Source organism: Molossus molossus, unplaced genomic scaffold (genome assembly GCF_014108415.1).
Source record: "Molossus molossus isolate mMolMol1 unplaced genomic scaffold, mMolMol1.p scaffold_m16_p_3, whole genome shotgun sequence".
In the NCBI taxonomy this organism is placed as follows: Eukaryota; Metazoa; Chordata; class Mammalia; order Chiroptera; family Molossidae; genus Molossus; species Molossus molossus.
This window is the reverse complement of record NW_023425366.1, coordinates 15,862,033-15,875,962: the sequence shown is the minus strand read 5'-3', so window position 1 is coordinate 15,875,962 and position 13,930 is coordinate 15,862,033. Positions and strand designations below refer to the sequence as shown.

General features: G+C 46.1%; 1 protein-coding gene across 1 annotated transcript in view; it reads left to right on the top strand.

Annotated features, from left to right (window-relative positions):
- The window catches only part of PDZD2 (PDZ domain containing 2), a 218,118-nt gene that overhangs the window by 121,641 nt on the left and 82,547 nt on the right, over positions 1 to 13,930 (top strand). The window contains exon 2 of the mRNA XM_036278868.1: positions 9,028 to 9,511. Coding sequence (XP_036134761.1) covers positions 9,028 to 9,511 — 484 coding nt within the window. The remainder of the gene's footprint in view (positions 1 to 9,027; positions 9,512 to 13,930) is intronic.

Sequence of the window (13,930 nt, the reverse complement as noted above, 5' to 3'; positions counted from 1 at the left end):
AAGGCATCAATAGGCAATTTTCCAAGCAGGCAAATGGCTGCAAAGGCTGTTGACCTCCCTAGTCATTACTGACTTGCACTAGGACGTGAGGTCGCTTTTGACTGTCAGATTGGCCAGGCTTTCAAAGCATGAGAATATTCAAGAACAAATGGTTTTTGGGGACACAACTGGTGAGAGTCTACACTTTGGCTTCATTCCAGCGGAAAGATTGGACGGACATCGGAAGCAGTCGGAGGTGCTTTTGACTCAGCAAGAACTTTGAGTCCAGAAAGTTCACCTAAAGCAATTTATCCTCGGGGGGCATTAGAGACCATCAGTGTTCTGACACCCCTCAAATTCGTGTCTCCAGAACCCAGATTCGGATCTCTAGCTGCCCACACAACAACCACACAAGCGTCTCCAACTTAACATGTCCAGAGCTTAAACTCCAGGGTAGACTTCTACATTCAGAATCCAAGAGCCCAGCCCCCCAAAGGCTGCTCTACTAGCCTCAGGTGATGGGAGTCCTCTTTCCAGTTGCTAAGGCCAAACACCTGGACTCCATCCTTGACCTCTGTGTCTCTCACACCCTGTATCTGATCCAAAAGCAAAAGCTATCGACTCTTCCTGCAGAACTGACCACCATCCGGGCCCTTTCTTACCATCTCTACTGCTGTCTACCCTGAGCTGTCTACCTGGAGTTTCCAAAGCATGATTGTCTCTCTGGTCTCCCCCCATCTACCCTTGCCCGAGTCTCCACACAGAAACACAAGGGTAGTTTCAAAACGTAATGCTTATCCCATTACTCCCCCGCTCAAAAGTCAACAGCTCCCGTTTTTCACAAAAGTCTTTGCAGCTGCCGACAGGGCCTTACTTAAATTGGTCTCTGCTACCTCTCCTACCTGTCGCCGCCACTCCCCTCCTTGCGCACTCCTGATCAGCCACAAAGACCTTGATGTTCCTCGGACACACCACACACGCTTCCAGTTGACCCTCCGCACGGGAGTTCCTTTGGGCGTTCCTGCAGGCCACTGCATGGCCAGCTCTTTCGTCTTCAAGTGTCAGCTCCATGGGCTCTTCCCAGGTCGCTGCCGTGGCCACAGCACTTCAGGTTCCAGCCTGACTCTTCCAGCCCCGGCCGTGCTCAGTCCTCTGTCTCCTGCTCAAGGTTTCTGTGTCCCACAGCACGCCTCGCCTTCTAACATGCTATATGGTTGGAGGCTTATTTTAATAGGTCTGTTTACTGTCTGTCTCCCCTGCCAGATTGTAAGCTCCACAAAGACAGGGGTCGTTTGTTCACTGCGGTGCCCCTAAATGCCTAAAACAGTGTTTGGCATAGAGTAGGTAGTCAGTAACTTTGTGTTGAATGAATGCATGGATGTGTGCATGCATGAATGAGTGAGTTGATAATGAGCAAGTAGTAATTTGACAAACAAAAAAAAAATAGCATTACGTCATGAGAAAAAAAGTGCAATGAGTTCCCAGGTACACTGTCGGATGCTCATTCATTTCCCCGCTGAGGTGAGACTGACTCATTCATGTGCCGAGGAATCTGACTTGACCAGGTCTCCCTCTGCTCCCCTGGGGAAATGTGAGCTTCACCAGAATGAGTTAGCAAATCCATGTGGCTGGAGTTCTAATTTGATTCTGTACACACTGCAGGTGGATGTCGTATCGTCATAAAAAACCCTGCTTCACTCACAGTTAACTTAATAAAGAAATTCGATCATTTGCAGATAGGAGCCTAGAGGTTCCCTTTCGAGGGCCAGTATCTATCTCCCCAGTGTGTTTTATAAGGTCAGTTTTCACTCTTGATCAGTCATTTTTACTTAATTCAGCTTCTGAATTCCTATTTCCAAAAGGCTCTGGGTGCTTTGTAAAGCGTTTGCTGCTCGATGCAGCAGTGAGGTGCATGGACCTCTGAGGAAGAGGGGAAGTCCGTGCGAACTTGCTGTACGGGCCGGAAAGTTCGGCTTCCTCCTCAGCTGGCCTGGACTCGAAACGCACAGTGCGTCCTACTGTGGAGATGCTTTGCTGCGAGAGTTGTGACCAATCAATCGTGTTAGTTTGAGATGTGAACATAGATACAAAAATTAATGATACCTCGTTGCACGGAAATCAAAATCATTTTTCCCTTTGGTCACGTGAGTTAGCTGCTTTCTATCCATTGTTGCTCTGCAGCGTCCCCCCGGGGTCCCACCTCCACCCCTTCACATGCAAAAGCTCTTAGCAAGAAACAGGCAGCCCGCCCTGCTTCAGCAAGAGCAGATATCGCAGCCCGTGGATGCAGATGGACTCTGAGCAGGGGCAGGACTGACGGGTGTGCCCTGCGTGCTGAGGGCACAGGTGTAGCGGCCGCCTTCGGGGCAGATGCACTGAGTTTAATCACTGTTTGTGGAATCGAAGGGCAGGGCACTCACCTTACTCCTCTTTGCATAATCCACCTCTGTTTGATTCTGCCTTAAAGGCTTACTTTCAGTACGGGTTTGATTTAGGGTGCATATCGATATTTATTCCTAAGTGACTAGTGTCCAGAACAGTAGATCATCGAGCTCCTTTTATAAGTTGAATGAAGGGGAACGAAACCAAAAATAAACTGAGCTGTTCTGTGTATTGTCCTGCCGTGTATGTCAAGAACAATGACTTTACTTTACTAGCAAGCTGACGACTTAGCCGACCACAGTCCCCTGGATGCCGGCAGCAGGCTGAGATTCAGGGATCAGAGGTGGAAATAGCGGTAGACAGAGTGTTAGCCTAGTTGGTACTGGCTACTTCCCGAGCCACAGCGTGGGCCCTGTGCTGGTGTACAGATGGGTGATTTATATGTCACTGTGTGTGGTGATGGTAGCTGGTCATTTGGGCTGGGTTTGAATGGCTAATATTGTATTATAGGTCGGGCTGGGAGGAGGAACCCTCAAATAAATATTTACCTTGCTTCTACAGTCTGGGCGTGTGTTCCCCATTCCAATTTTATGATGAAAAATAATAAACACACATTTTATAATAAAGAAAACGTATTTATTGATTTATATTCCCTACCCTGGACTCCAGATGAGGGAGAGGAAGGGGTTGCTGAACCCCAGCCGTCCGTGCCGCACAGAGGAGGTAACAAGCGGCCGCATCGGTACCGCTCCGCACGCAGCAGCTGGGACAGCGCGCAGTTTCCTTCCGCTCCGAGCCTCGACTCTGATCTAGTCTCAAAGCCTCGTTAGTGCCTGAGCCCCGTCTTCCAGCATCTGATGAGGGCTGCTTTCTCCCTCACTGTACCAGCAAAGGAGTAGATTGATTGATTTCCAGAGAAGACCTTAGGAGAGCACCAAGGATATCATTCACTCCTATCAGCACCACTTTCAGCCCAAGTCTGCCAAAGAAAGTTTGGCTCCTCCTGGGGAGGGTTGTGGAATGTAGGAGAAGTGTGCCCCCCAATTCAATGTAGCTGGGAGGCAACCCCAGCTGCCCTTGGGGAACCTGGTTACTAAATGACTCCAGGAAATAATGATTATCCTCTTCCCATCCTTACAGGGCTGTCCATACTTGCCTTCCTCTGTTTCCCAGCCAAGACGTCACTGGGAAATGCATCTGTATGTATTTAACGCTTCCTCTCAGACCATTGTTCTCTGGGAACCAACAGATTCACACACAACCTCAGACAGCCCTCTGGATTAATTAGGTTTAGCAGGATTTCAAAGGACCACAGCTTTTCAGCCTCCCATTACTTCTTAGGCAAGAAAAATTGATCTCCACTTGTCCTGTGTGTTAGATCGGGCGCTGTTAGCCGCTGGTCCCAATCCATAAATTTCAGGCTCTGTCATAATAGTTGTCTATAAACATCTTCTTGCAGCCGGTGTTTATTGTCCTGTTGTCTGCTGGGAACCTGACAGACTCAGATGAATGTCTGCTTTGGTAAAAAGTCTGAGTTCCAGAAGTCTTTTATGTGTTCTCATTGAATGCTGTGTTTTCATGGCATTATAGCACAGGCCAGTGCCCAGTGGTGGCCCAGGCCACTCTCAATTACACACAGATATACACTCATGGTTCAGCTTGGCAGCACCTCTTTGTGGGTTCACACTGTGTGCCAGGCATCAGTAATGGATGGCCGAATGCCCAAGATGACTTTCAAAGGCACCTGGAGATTGCTTCTTCCAAGGGCTTGGGAAAAACAGTCTGGGATATCAAACTTATATAGCTCCCTCAGCCCTCTTTTGATGGAATCAGGGCATGGATAAATAATGTGTGTCTTTGGCCTTCCAATACCTCCCTGTCTTTGCCCCTCTCTATCTCCTACCTCCCCATTTTCTTGTTCTTCAACTTTGAGACTTCAGCATCTAAGCACCCAGCCTCACCCGCCAACCCCCAGAGAGCCCAGACTCCCGAATTATGACAGAGCATGGAAAAACAGAGGAGGTACTCAAAACTTTCTTTGCATAGAGCAGTTTCCGAGGGAAAAGAAGGAAGAAGGGATCTGTTCTAAAAAGATGCCTGCAAAGGCCAAGTGAAATGCAGACCCACACACACGTCAGAGGGAGGGTTCTAAGCTAGAATTCAGAACCTCATTTCTGGATATGCTAGTCTTTCCTCCTGTATCTTAAGGCCATCCTGGAATGGTCAAAATTAAATACATTTTTTTTTTTATTCTCACCCGAGGACATTTTTCCATTTTTTGTTCAGATAGAGTGGGAGGGAGAGAGAGGGAGAGAGAGAGAGAAACATTGACGTGAAAGGGACACATCGTGTGGCTGCCACCCGCACGACCAACCAGGGCCGGGGACAAACTGCAACCGAGGTACCTGCCCTTAGTGGGAACCGAACCCAGGTCTCTCTGGACCGCAGGCCGACGCTCTAACCGCTGAGCCAAACCGGCCAGGGCATCAGATACATTTTAATTGAGTTAATAATTTTATATGCCAGAGGACAGGTTCAAATTTTTGGAAGAAACCAAAGAATAACCATATAGTAGAAGAGCTTCTAGTTTTACCCATTGATCATGAACAAGGAGACCTTTTATTTGTCTAAGTCATGTGGTTGTGCTCCATTTCTTCTTTCTCAAAGGTTGACTTTGAAGTTTACAGATTCTAACGGCGGATCAGAATCCTCCTGAACAGAAAAGGGGATTTGAAAGAATGAATTAGCCAGGAAGGAGCTGGAAACGTTGGGATATGCATTCAATACAGATGGGATGTGGGGACTGTGGGGGCATTACTTTTAAGGTGATTCAAAGACTTGTAAGAAAATTACCCTCTGCCTAAAAGTCTCTTTCTCACCAACTTGCTAGAGGTCCATAATTCATTCACTACTCTTTGTCTTTGGGGTGACCTTAGACAATTCTGTGTCCAGGAAGGAATAAAATAGCCTGTCATAGAGTTCCCTGCTGGTGTCAGGGTCTTATTTATCGCTAGGAAGTCAGGAGAGGACAGGGAGATGGTGCCGGACTGAAGATAAACTCCTCTTCTTTGTAATTTTGCTGAGTGGACTCTGCAGAAGGAACAAAAGAGTCGCGGAACCTTCCGCGATTCTTGGCACTTCCGTGAGAGTAGAGATGGGAAGGATGTTCAGGAGCCTCTATTCTGAATCAATGGGCCAGCCTTTGGATACTGAAAAGAAGATCCCTGCATACACCCCATCTAGTTGTTCAGAGTTTTAGTGCAAAAGGTCGAGTCCCAACAACAATCGTAAAGGAATTGCCCCTGCAGGTGAAATCTTTTTCAGGTTGTGGGGAAATGTCCACAGACCTAAGACAACTTGGACCTAAAGGGAATGTTTCTATTTCACAGGGTGATGTTTTATCCTTGGCACTGGACAGCGTTGTTGGGATGGCTGGCTCCTCTAACCCCTAGAACCCTTCCTGGGTCGGCAGCATCCACAATTATTAGAATCTGAAGGTGCCCTGGCTGTTGTGGCTCAGTTGGTTGAGCATCACACCACGGACTGAGAGGTCACTGGTTCAATTCCCTGGCATGCAGGAGGTAGTCGATCGATGTTTCTCTCTTTCTCTCTCTCTGAAAAGCAATAAAAACATTTTTTTTTAATATGGAAACTAGATGACCCATTTTAAACCTCATTTTACGGCTGAGGAAACTACGGGCAGGTGCTGGGAAGATAGTAATTGAAGTAGAACGCACCGTAAACAAGCACAGGCTTGGGAATCACACACACCTCCGTCTCCCACTTGGCAGTTATGTGAGCATGGGCAAGTGAGTCAGTGTTTCTGAGCCTCAGTTTCTTCTTCTGTACATGGTTCTTAGGGATTACCTGCTCAAAAAAATGCAATCAAAACTTGGCCAGTACTATTTGATTTGCTATTATTTTTTTAATTGAGACAATTTACGTAACATAAAACTCACCATTTTGAAGTGGGAATGAATAGTCACTAAGTCGTGTAGTCATCACCACTATCTAAGTCCAGAACGTTTCCACCACCCCCAGAAAACCCTGTGCCTGTGAGCAGTCCGTCCCAGTTTCCCCTCCCCCTAGTTTCTGGCAGCCCTGGTCTGCTTCCCTTCTCTGTGGACTTGCCTGTCCTGGACGTGGACTAGTAGCGGGATCGTGTCGTTGGTCTGGCGTCTTTCACGTAGCATGTTTCCAAGCTTTACCTAAGCAGTAGCATATACTTCTTCCTTTTTATCACCAAATAATACGGATGTACTACATTTTGTGTGTGTGTTCATTCACTGACGGACACTTGGGTAAATACCATTGTTTTACACGGCTGAGCCAAAGGCGGGACTTGGGGTGCTGACTCTCAGCCTGGCCCTGTGTTCACTACTGCACACTGTCTTCCATGACCTCGGCGTACATGCATTGTATTCATAGTAGCGGTTTGAAACCCTTACATCCTGGGTAACCACTGTTAGGATTTTACACCTTTACAAGAATTTTTCTAGTATGACAAAAAGAAACCACAGCAATTCAAGGAAATATTATCTAAACCAGCGCTTCTCAACCTGTGGGTCACAACCCCTTTGGGGGTTGAACGACCCTTTCACAGGGGTCGCCTAAGACATAACAGTAGCAAAATTACAGTTATGAAGTAGCAACAAAAATAATTTTATGGTTGGGGATCACCACACATGAGGAATTATATTAAAGGGTCCTGGTATTAGGGAGGTTGAGAACCACTGATCTTAACGTTGTAGAAAAATTATGCCGAAAGCCAAGCTTAATTTTTATTTCTATACTCCAGCGGAATGGTCTTCATTCCTCTTCATCCCCCTTTACTTCACAGGACAACCTGAGTCTTGTACGGTATCTTTCATTGACCTGGGTTTTGTGTGAGTTCATTTCCATGGTTTACAGCCCAGGGTCAAAAGGGAGTTTTATTGGCTGTGGCTGATGTTTAATGACTGCTCTGTGCTACTCACTTTGCTCCATGGCAAACTCAGAACCATTCTCTTCTTTGTGCAGACAGTCACTGTCGTTGCATTCGCCATGGGGATGTGTCTTTGCCCTGAACTTAGTACATTTTAGACACAGCTGGTCGCCTCTCCTTACGACCTGGCCCCCTTCCCATAGACTGACCGCCTCAGCCCTCAGCTCTGGTTTTGAGGCCTGGAGGGAGCGGAGCTAGCGTGGTATACTTAGAACAGTGCTGGTTTTCACCTACGGAAGACGAAGCCCTCCTCTTGGTGGGCGCAGGAAGACCAGCAGCAGGTCTGACTTGTTACGGAGGCGGCGGCTGACATTGTTTGCTTGGGAACCGGTGATGTGTAGGAGGTGGCAGGGCTCCAGGGGGGAGGCAAGGCCCCGGGTTCATCTGGGGTTCGTGCTTCCTTATCTTGGGTGGCACGGGTGGAGGGTCCAGCCCAGCCTGGTTTCCTGACTTGGAGCATGTGTTTTCTTTGCTAAAGCTTTAATGATCTGGTGTGATCACCACTAATGACCCATCTCATCGGATGCTCTATTTTCTTGTTATTCTTTGGGATCTGCAGTAGGGTTGTGAGTCTGCTTCACATGCGTTATCTCATTTCTATCATTTCCTGCTTCGCAGTGTTTGGCAACCCTGAAATACATGGAAAAGCAACTGAGCCTGGCCCTTGTTTTCTTCAAACTAGGGGTCCTTTCCCCCCAGTACTCCCGGTTCACACAGCTCGCACAGCCTTTCTGTCCTGGTCACCGTAGTATGTGTGTGTGTTCCACTTTGTCAACGTTGCTTTCTTTTTAATCCTCACCCAAGGATACTTTTCCATTTATCTTCAGATAGAGTGGGAGGGAAAGAGAGAGAGAGAAACATTGATGTGAGACACATTGATTGGTTGCCTCTCTCACGACCCCGACCAGGGCCGGGGACTGAACTACAACCAAGGTGCATGCCCTTGACCGGAATCGAGCCCAAGACGCTGGTCCGCAGGCCAGCAGCACGCTCACCGCTCAGCCAAACCGGCCAGGGCGAGTCAGGGTTCCTCTTAACGTGATGCCCAGACTGGAAGGGACACTCCGCGTGTGCTGTGAGCAGCGCAGACTGGAACCGTCACCAACAAACAGGCCAGTGCTCATTCCACGCTCATGACCAGTTACGTCCTGAGACCAGCCAGCGCCATCCACCCCCCGTGTTTCTTCACTTGAACTGCTGTGGCAGAGGCTCCTTTGTTGTGGTGGTTGGTTTTTTGATCCTAAGAGCAGTTGACATTTCCCCCAATCTATGTCAGACTCTGTTTGCCCCGAGGGCTTGTTCCGGCATCAGAACTGTGTGAATGGGAGGCTGGAGGAATCGGATGCAAGAAATCGCTGAGTGGAGGATTTTTTGTAATGGTATGTTAGGGTTGGCTGTGTTAATAGGAAAATCCTTCTCTGATTCCCGCTCCTGGGGTACTTTCATTAGGAAGTTCTACTTCATTTGGTTTTTCTGCTGTGTTTTGGAGTCATTTTTAGCATCCACCGTTCTATAGATTAAAAGAATGAAACGAGTGTTAAGTCTCTTCAGGGAGCTCAGTACCTCGACCTGTCGGCCGGGTTTTAAGCGCACGGGCCCTGTGTGGACGCTGGAGGCGCCAGCCCGCTGCGGGGCGCCAGGGGGCGTTGGCGGGCTCTGACCTCCCCTTCCTGTCGTTGCAGTTACCTGGCTGAGCAGTGCTGGAATGGCGGCTTCATCTACCTGATCATGCTGCGGCGCTTCAAGCACAAAGTCCAGTCTCCTTACAATGGCAACAGTAGCAACAGCTCAGAACCAGGAGAGACACCCACCTTGGAGCTGGGTGACCGAACTGTGAAGAAGGGGAAAAGGACAAGGAAGTTTGGAGTCATTTCCAGGCCTTCTACCCACAAGGCCACCGAAGAATCCAAGAGCAGTACCGGCCCCACCTCTGAGCTGGACAGTGGCCCAGACCCTGAACTTGGAAATGGCCATGCCTTTGAGCTAGAAAATGGCCCCGATTCTCTCAAGGAGGTGGCCGGATCCCATCTAGACAGGTCAGAAGTGGACACAGGGACAGAGCATAGCGTTCCAAAGACAGACACCGCTCTGGCCCCAAGCAATGACAAATGCCACTTCTCAAAACCTGGGAAGACGGACTTCCAGTCAAGTGACTGCCTGGCACGGGTAAGGTTTGGTTTGATTCTAGAACCTGAATTTTAAAAGTAATATTTTTTGAAGTTGCTTTAACATTTAGAAAGTATGTCTAAGATGACCTTGCATCTAGAAGCCAACAAGTGTATTAAGATAAATGATCGGAGGACACAGTAATAACAACCAAAGACTCCAAGTCATTTTATCCTACTTAAATAAAGAGCAAGTCGAGGGATGGTAAGTGGAAAATTCAAGCCTTCTGTGGTGTAGTGTGAGTCATCTGAGGCCCAGATGAAGTCCTTGAACTGCGTCGTTATTTATGGCCACTGTCACCAGGAGAATTGTCACTGCGAGGCCAAGAATTCCTGGTGGCAGTCGATAGCATAAGTGTCCAAGCCTCGGCATTACACAGGAAGGATGTCCAAGATGCAGGGACGCATCAGCTTTTATTTTTAACATTTCAAAACCAGTGACATTTTCACGGGATCACGTTATAATGCTGCTGAATTCCAGCGAAGTTTAAAAACTGCACAGAAATCTCTGATGCTGGGATGTCCGGCTGTGATTGTGAGGGCTGGTCTCACCCCCTAAAGGCAAAGCAGATGGGGTACATTCTGAAAGGCACGGCTTCTAGCCTCAAAGTGTCTTCGCCACTGTAACCAACACTCTCTTGTTAAGTTACATTTCTTTAGGCTAATTATGTTCTTTCCGAGAATCCTCTTGGCAGGTGCTCCTGTAGACTCCAATGAAGCAGTAACTTCCTAAGGGCTCCTGCTTGGTGTCTTCTCTGACTCGGGAGACACCCCCAGGGATGAGAGAGAGGTTTGGAATGGTGGGAAATGGCCCAGAGGGAAGCACCCAGTCCGGCTCTGTTATCAAGTAGAGCCTGGTGAGTGAATGTAATTTCTAAAGGCTGTGTTATCTTATTTCTGCCATTGTAGCCAATCTGTATAATGGGTTGAGAAAAATCAAAATAACCCTCTTTTTTTTTTTTTTTTTATCCTCACCTGAGGACATTTTTCCATTTATCTTTAGACAGATTAGGAGGGAGGGAGGGAGAGAGAGAGATGCATTGACTGGCTGCCTCCTGTGCAACCCCGACCAGAGGACGAACCGCAACCGAGGTACGTGCCCTTGGCCAGAGTCAAACCTGGGTCTCGTTGGTCCGTGGGCCGATGCTCTAACCACTGAGCCAAGCCGACCAGGGCAAAATAACCCTCTCTTAAAGGACCATGCTCCTTCATTTGAGGAGGTAGGTGATTGTCGTAAAACCTCACACAGAGGAGGCGTCTTTGTAGATGGAATGTATAAATAGATTAGAAGAAAAATCAATGTCTCTATCAGTGATGTTTCTATGGAGCTATGCTTCCCCAGTAAAGGGCAAAAAATAAAAGATTATAATATCTCTGCCCTCAAAGTAAGGCCAATAAAAATACAGCCCCTCCCCCATCCAAAAGTAGAATGTTCCCATAAACCTTTTATAAGCCGAAATGGCCTAAAGCAAAGAAACAATTCTTATTAATTTATATGGAAATTTTTTTAGCATTTTCAGACCCCAAAAATAACCTACCAAATCATACCAAAGAGCACACACAATCTAAAATAACACTGACGTGTAGTAAAGGCAGTCCCACTCGGGGTGCACCCTGCCTCTGCCAGGGCTCCCTGCAAAGCAAATGCTGGACGCTGGGTTTGCTTTCTGCTCTTTTCTGCAAAAGCAAAAGTCCTCTTTGGATTTCTTTCAGTGAAAACAGGCCTACGTAGGTCTTTTGTAAAAGCAGTGCCACAAACAAGTGCTGGTGAGGGTGTGGAGAAAAGGGGACTCTAGTACACTGCTGGTGGGAATGCAGAATGGTGCAGCCACTGTGGAAAACAATATGGTGTTACCTCAAAAAGTTAAAAATTGCACTTCCATTTGACCCAGTGATCCCACTTCTAGGAATATACCCTAAGAAGCCTGAAACACAAATCAGAAAGAATATATGTACCCCCATGTTCATAGCAGCACTATTTACAATAGCTAAGATCTGGAAACAGCCCAAGTGTCCATCAGAAGATGAATGGATAAAAAAGCAGTGGTACATATACACACTGGAGTACTATGCAGCTGTAAGAAAGAAAGATCTCTTATCCTTTGAGATGACATGGAGGGACCTGGAAAGCATTATCTTAAACAAAACAAGGCAAACAGGAAAAGACAAATACCACATGATCTCACTTATTTATGGAATATAATGAACATAACAGTCTGAGGAATAGGGTAGACCCAGAATCATGGAAGTAGGGTATAGACTGACAACCCTCAGAAGAGGGGGTGGGGGGAAGGAAGAGATAAACCACAGAACTTATATGCATGTATGCATGACCAATGGATATGGACAACAAAGCTAGGGATGGGGGGGATGGGGAAGAGGGTGTCAATGGGGTAAAAAAGGAGAAACATCTGTAAAAAAAATTAAATTAAAAAAAAAGTGCCACAGAACAACAGAACTTGAGAAAAGCGAGTGATACCTGTACTATAGTGTATTCCTTATCAATGGATACTATATCTTGATAGGATCCCCACCCCCACCCCCAATGATTAGATTGTAAATACGTACAAAGCTTAAAGTGGAAAAAGAAAAGTTAGGGAGTATTAACATTCTTAATCATTTGGAAGGTTTAAGGTACAAAAGATTTAAGGTTGAGTCTCACAATTTTTTCAAAATTATTTCTATTAATTTGTTTTTGTTACAGATGTTTCTCTTTTTCCTCCATTGACAACCTCCTCCCCATCCCCCCTGCCCCATCCCCAGCTTTGTTGTCTATGTCTGTTGGTTATGCGTACATGCATGTAAGTTCTGTGGTTTATCTCTTGAGTCTCACAATTTAAAGAACAGGCTTTTGTTTGTTATAGGATAAGTGGAAGTAATTTAGAATGATTTTAAAATGGAAAAAAAAAAAACACACCAAACTTTTGAGAAAATATCATCTTTGCTCATCTTAATGAAAGGCAATAACATAACATTGAATTTCTGGATTGGGCTCTCTGAAGACCACACTATCAGAGTACATGATTTTTGTACTCAGTGTCAAATATTCAAGAAAATACAAATGAAATGGTGAAAAAAACACAAACAAACAATAAAACCCAACCTTGATCTATTGCCTTTTGGGCATTTTTTTAAGCCACATGCCGGTAGAAAGGAGAGACTCTCCATCTGGAATTCACATCCTTGTCACTGTCCGTAGTCTATAGACTAATGATTGACGTTTGGTCTCAGAGAGTTGGAATAGGCCACACACACTCTTAGACACGAATATTTTAGCCCCCTTTCAACCCCAGAAGTATCATCATCAGATGCCTTTATCCAAAATTGATAGAATTGGCAGGAGGTAGCTTCCCACCATGCCAAGTGGTCCCCCAACTGGAACCAGTAGATCAGCGGTTCTCACCCTGTGGGTTGCGACCCCTTTGGGGATCCAACAGCCCTTTCACAGGGGTTGCCTAAGACATAACAGTAGCAAAATTACAGTTATGAAGTAGCAACAAAAACAATTTTATGGTTGGGGGTCACCACAACATGTGGAACTGTATTAAAGTGTCGCGGCATTAGGAAGGTTGAGAACCACTGCAGTAGATCTTCACAGAAAGTTACTTAGGACCTTGGGCTGAGTGGATTTTTATTTTTACTCTAGGATGAGCCCAAGGCTGTACTAAAATGGAATTTCCAGAAAAACAAAAAGTAGCTATTTACCTCTTAAGCCTTTTGGGGGGAAAATTTCATCCCATTTGAATGATGGGAGATTAAGAAATGTTCCGTTTCTGCTTCATTAATGATTTAATATATCTTCAAAGACTTAATAAATTACAGAAAGGACTCATAGTGATCATTCAGGCCATTTTTATTTGTCAGGTGCTTCTTTTTCATAGACTGTTATTTATTACATGTTTTTATATTCTGTGCTCCGAGAGTTATAGGAAAATATTTCCTCTAACAAAAATCTTTTTTAAAAAACTGGTATGATTCCATAAAATATCAACACATAATGGTAGGTATGCAACCAGATTAATTTTTAAAACTACAACAGTCGGGCCCATCCTCTAAAACATAAGAATCTCCTAGGACATAGATAGCAGCTTGAGAAATGTGTTCAGTGTTACTCCCTGTCTAGTAGAAACCATTAGTCATCCAAGATGACAGTTTTTGCAAGCCTGTTTAGACATATGTGTATTTTTGTAATGCTGCGTGGTGAAAAGGAATACAACCGAAGGTAGTCACATAACAAAACCAAAAAAAAATCCCTAAGATTGGCCAGGCAGGTGAGTTTATTCACCACTGGCACGGGTGTCGATGGGGACCTTTGGGGTCTACCCCAGCACTTGTAGTCCGCCCTGTACAGCACCAGCCCTCTTCTCTGGGTCTTTAGCAGAGACTCAGGAAGATCTGAGTCTGCAGGAAAGGATGGTCC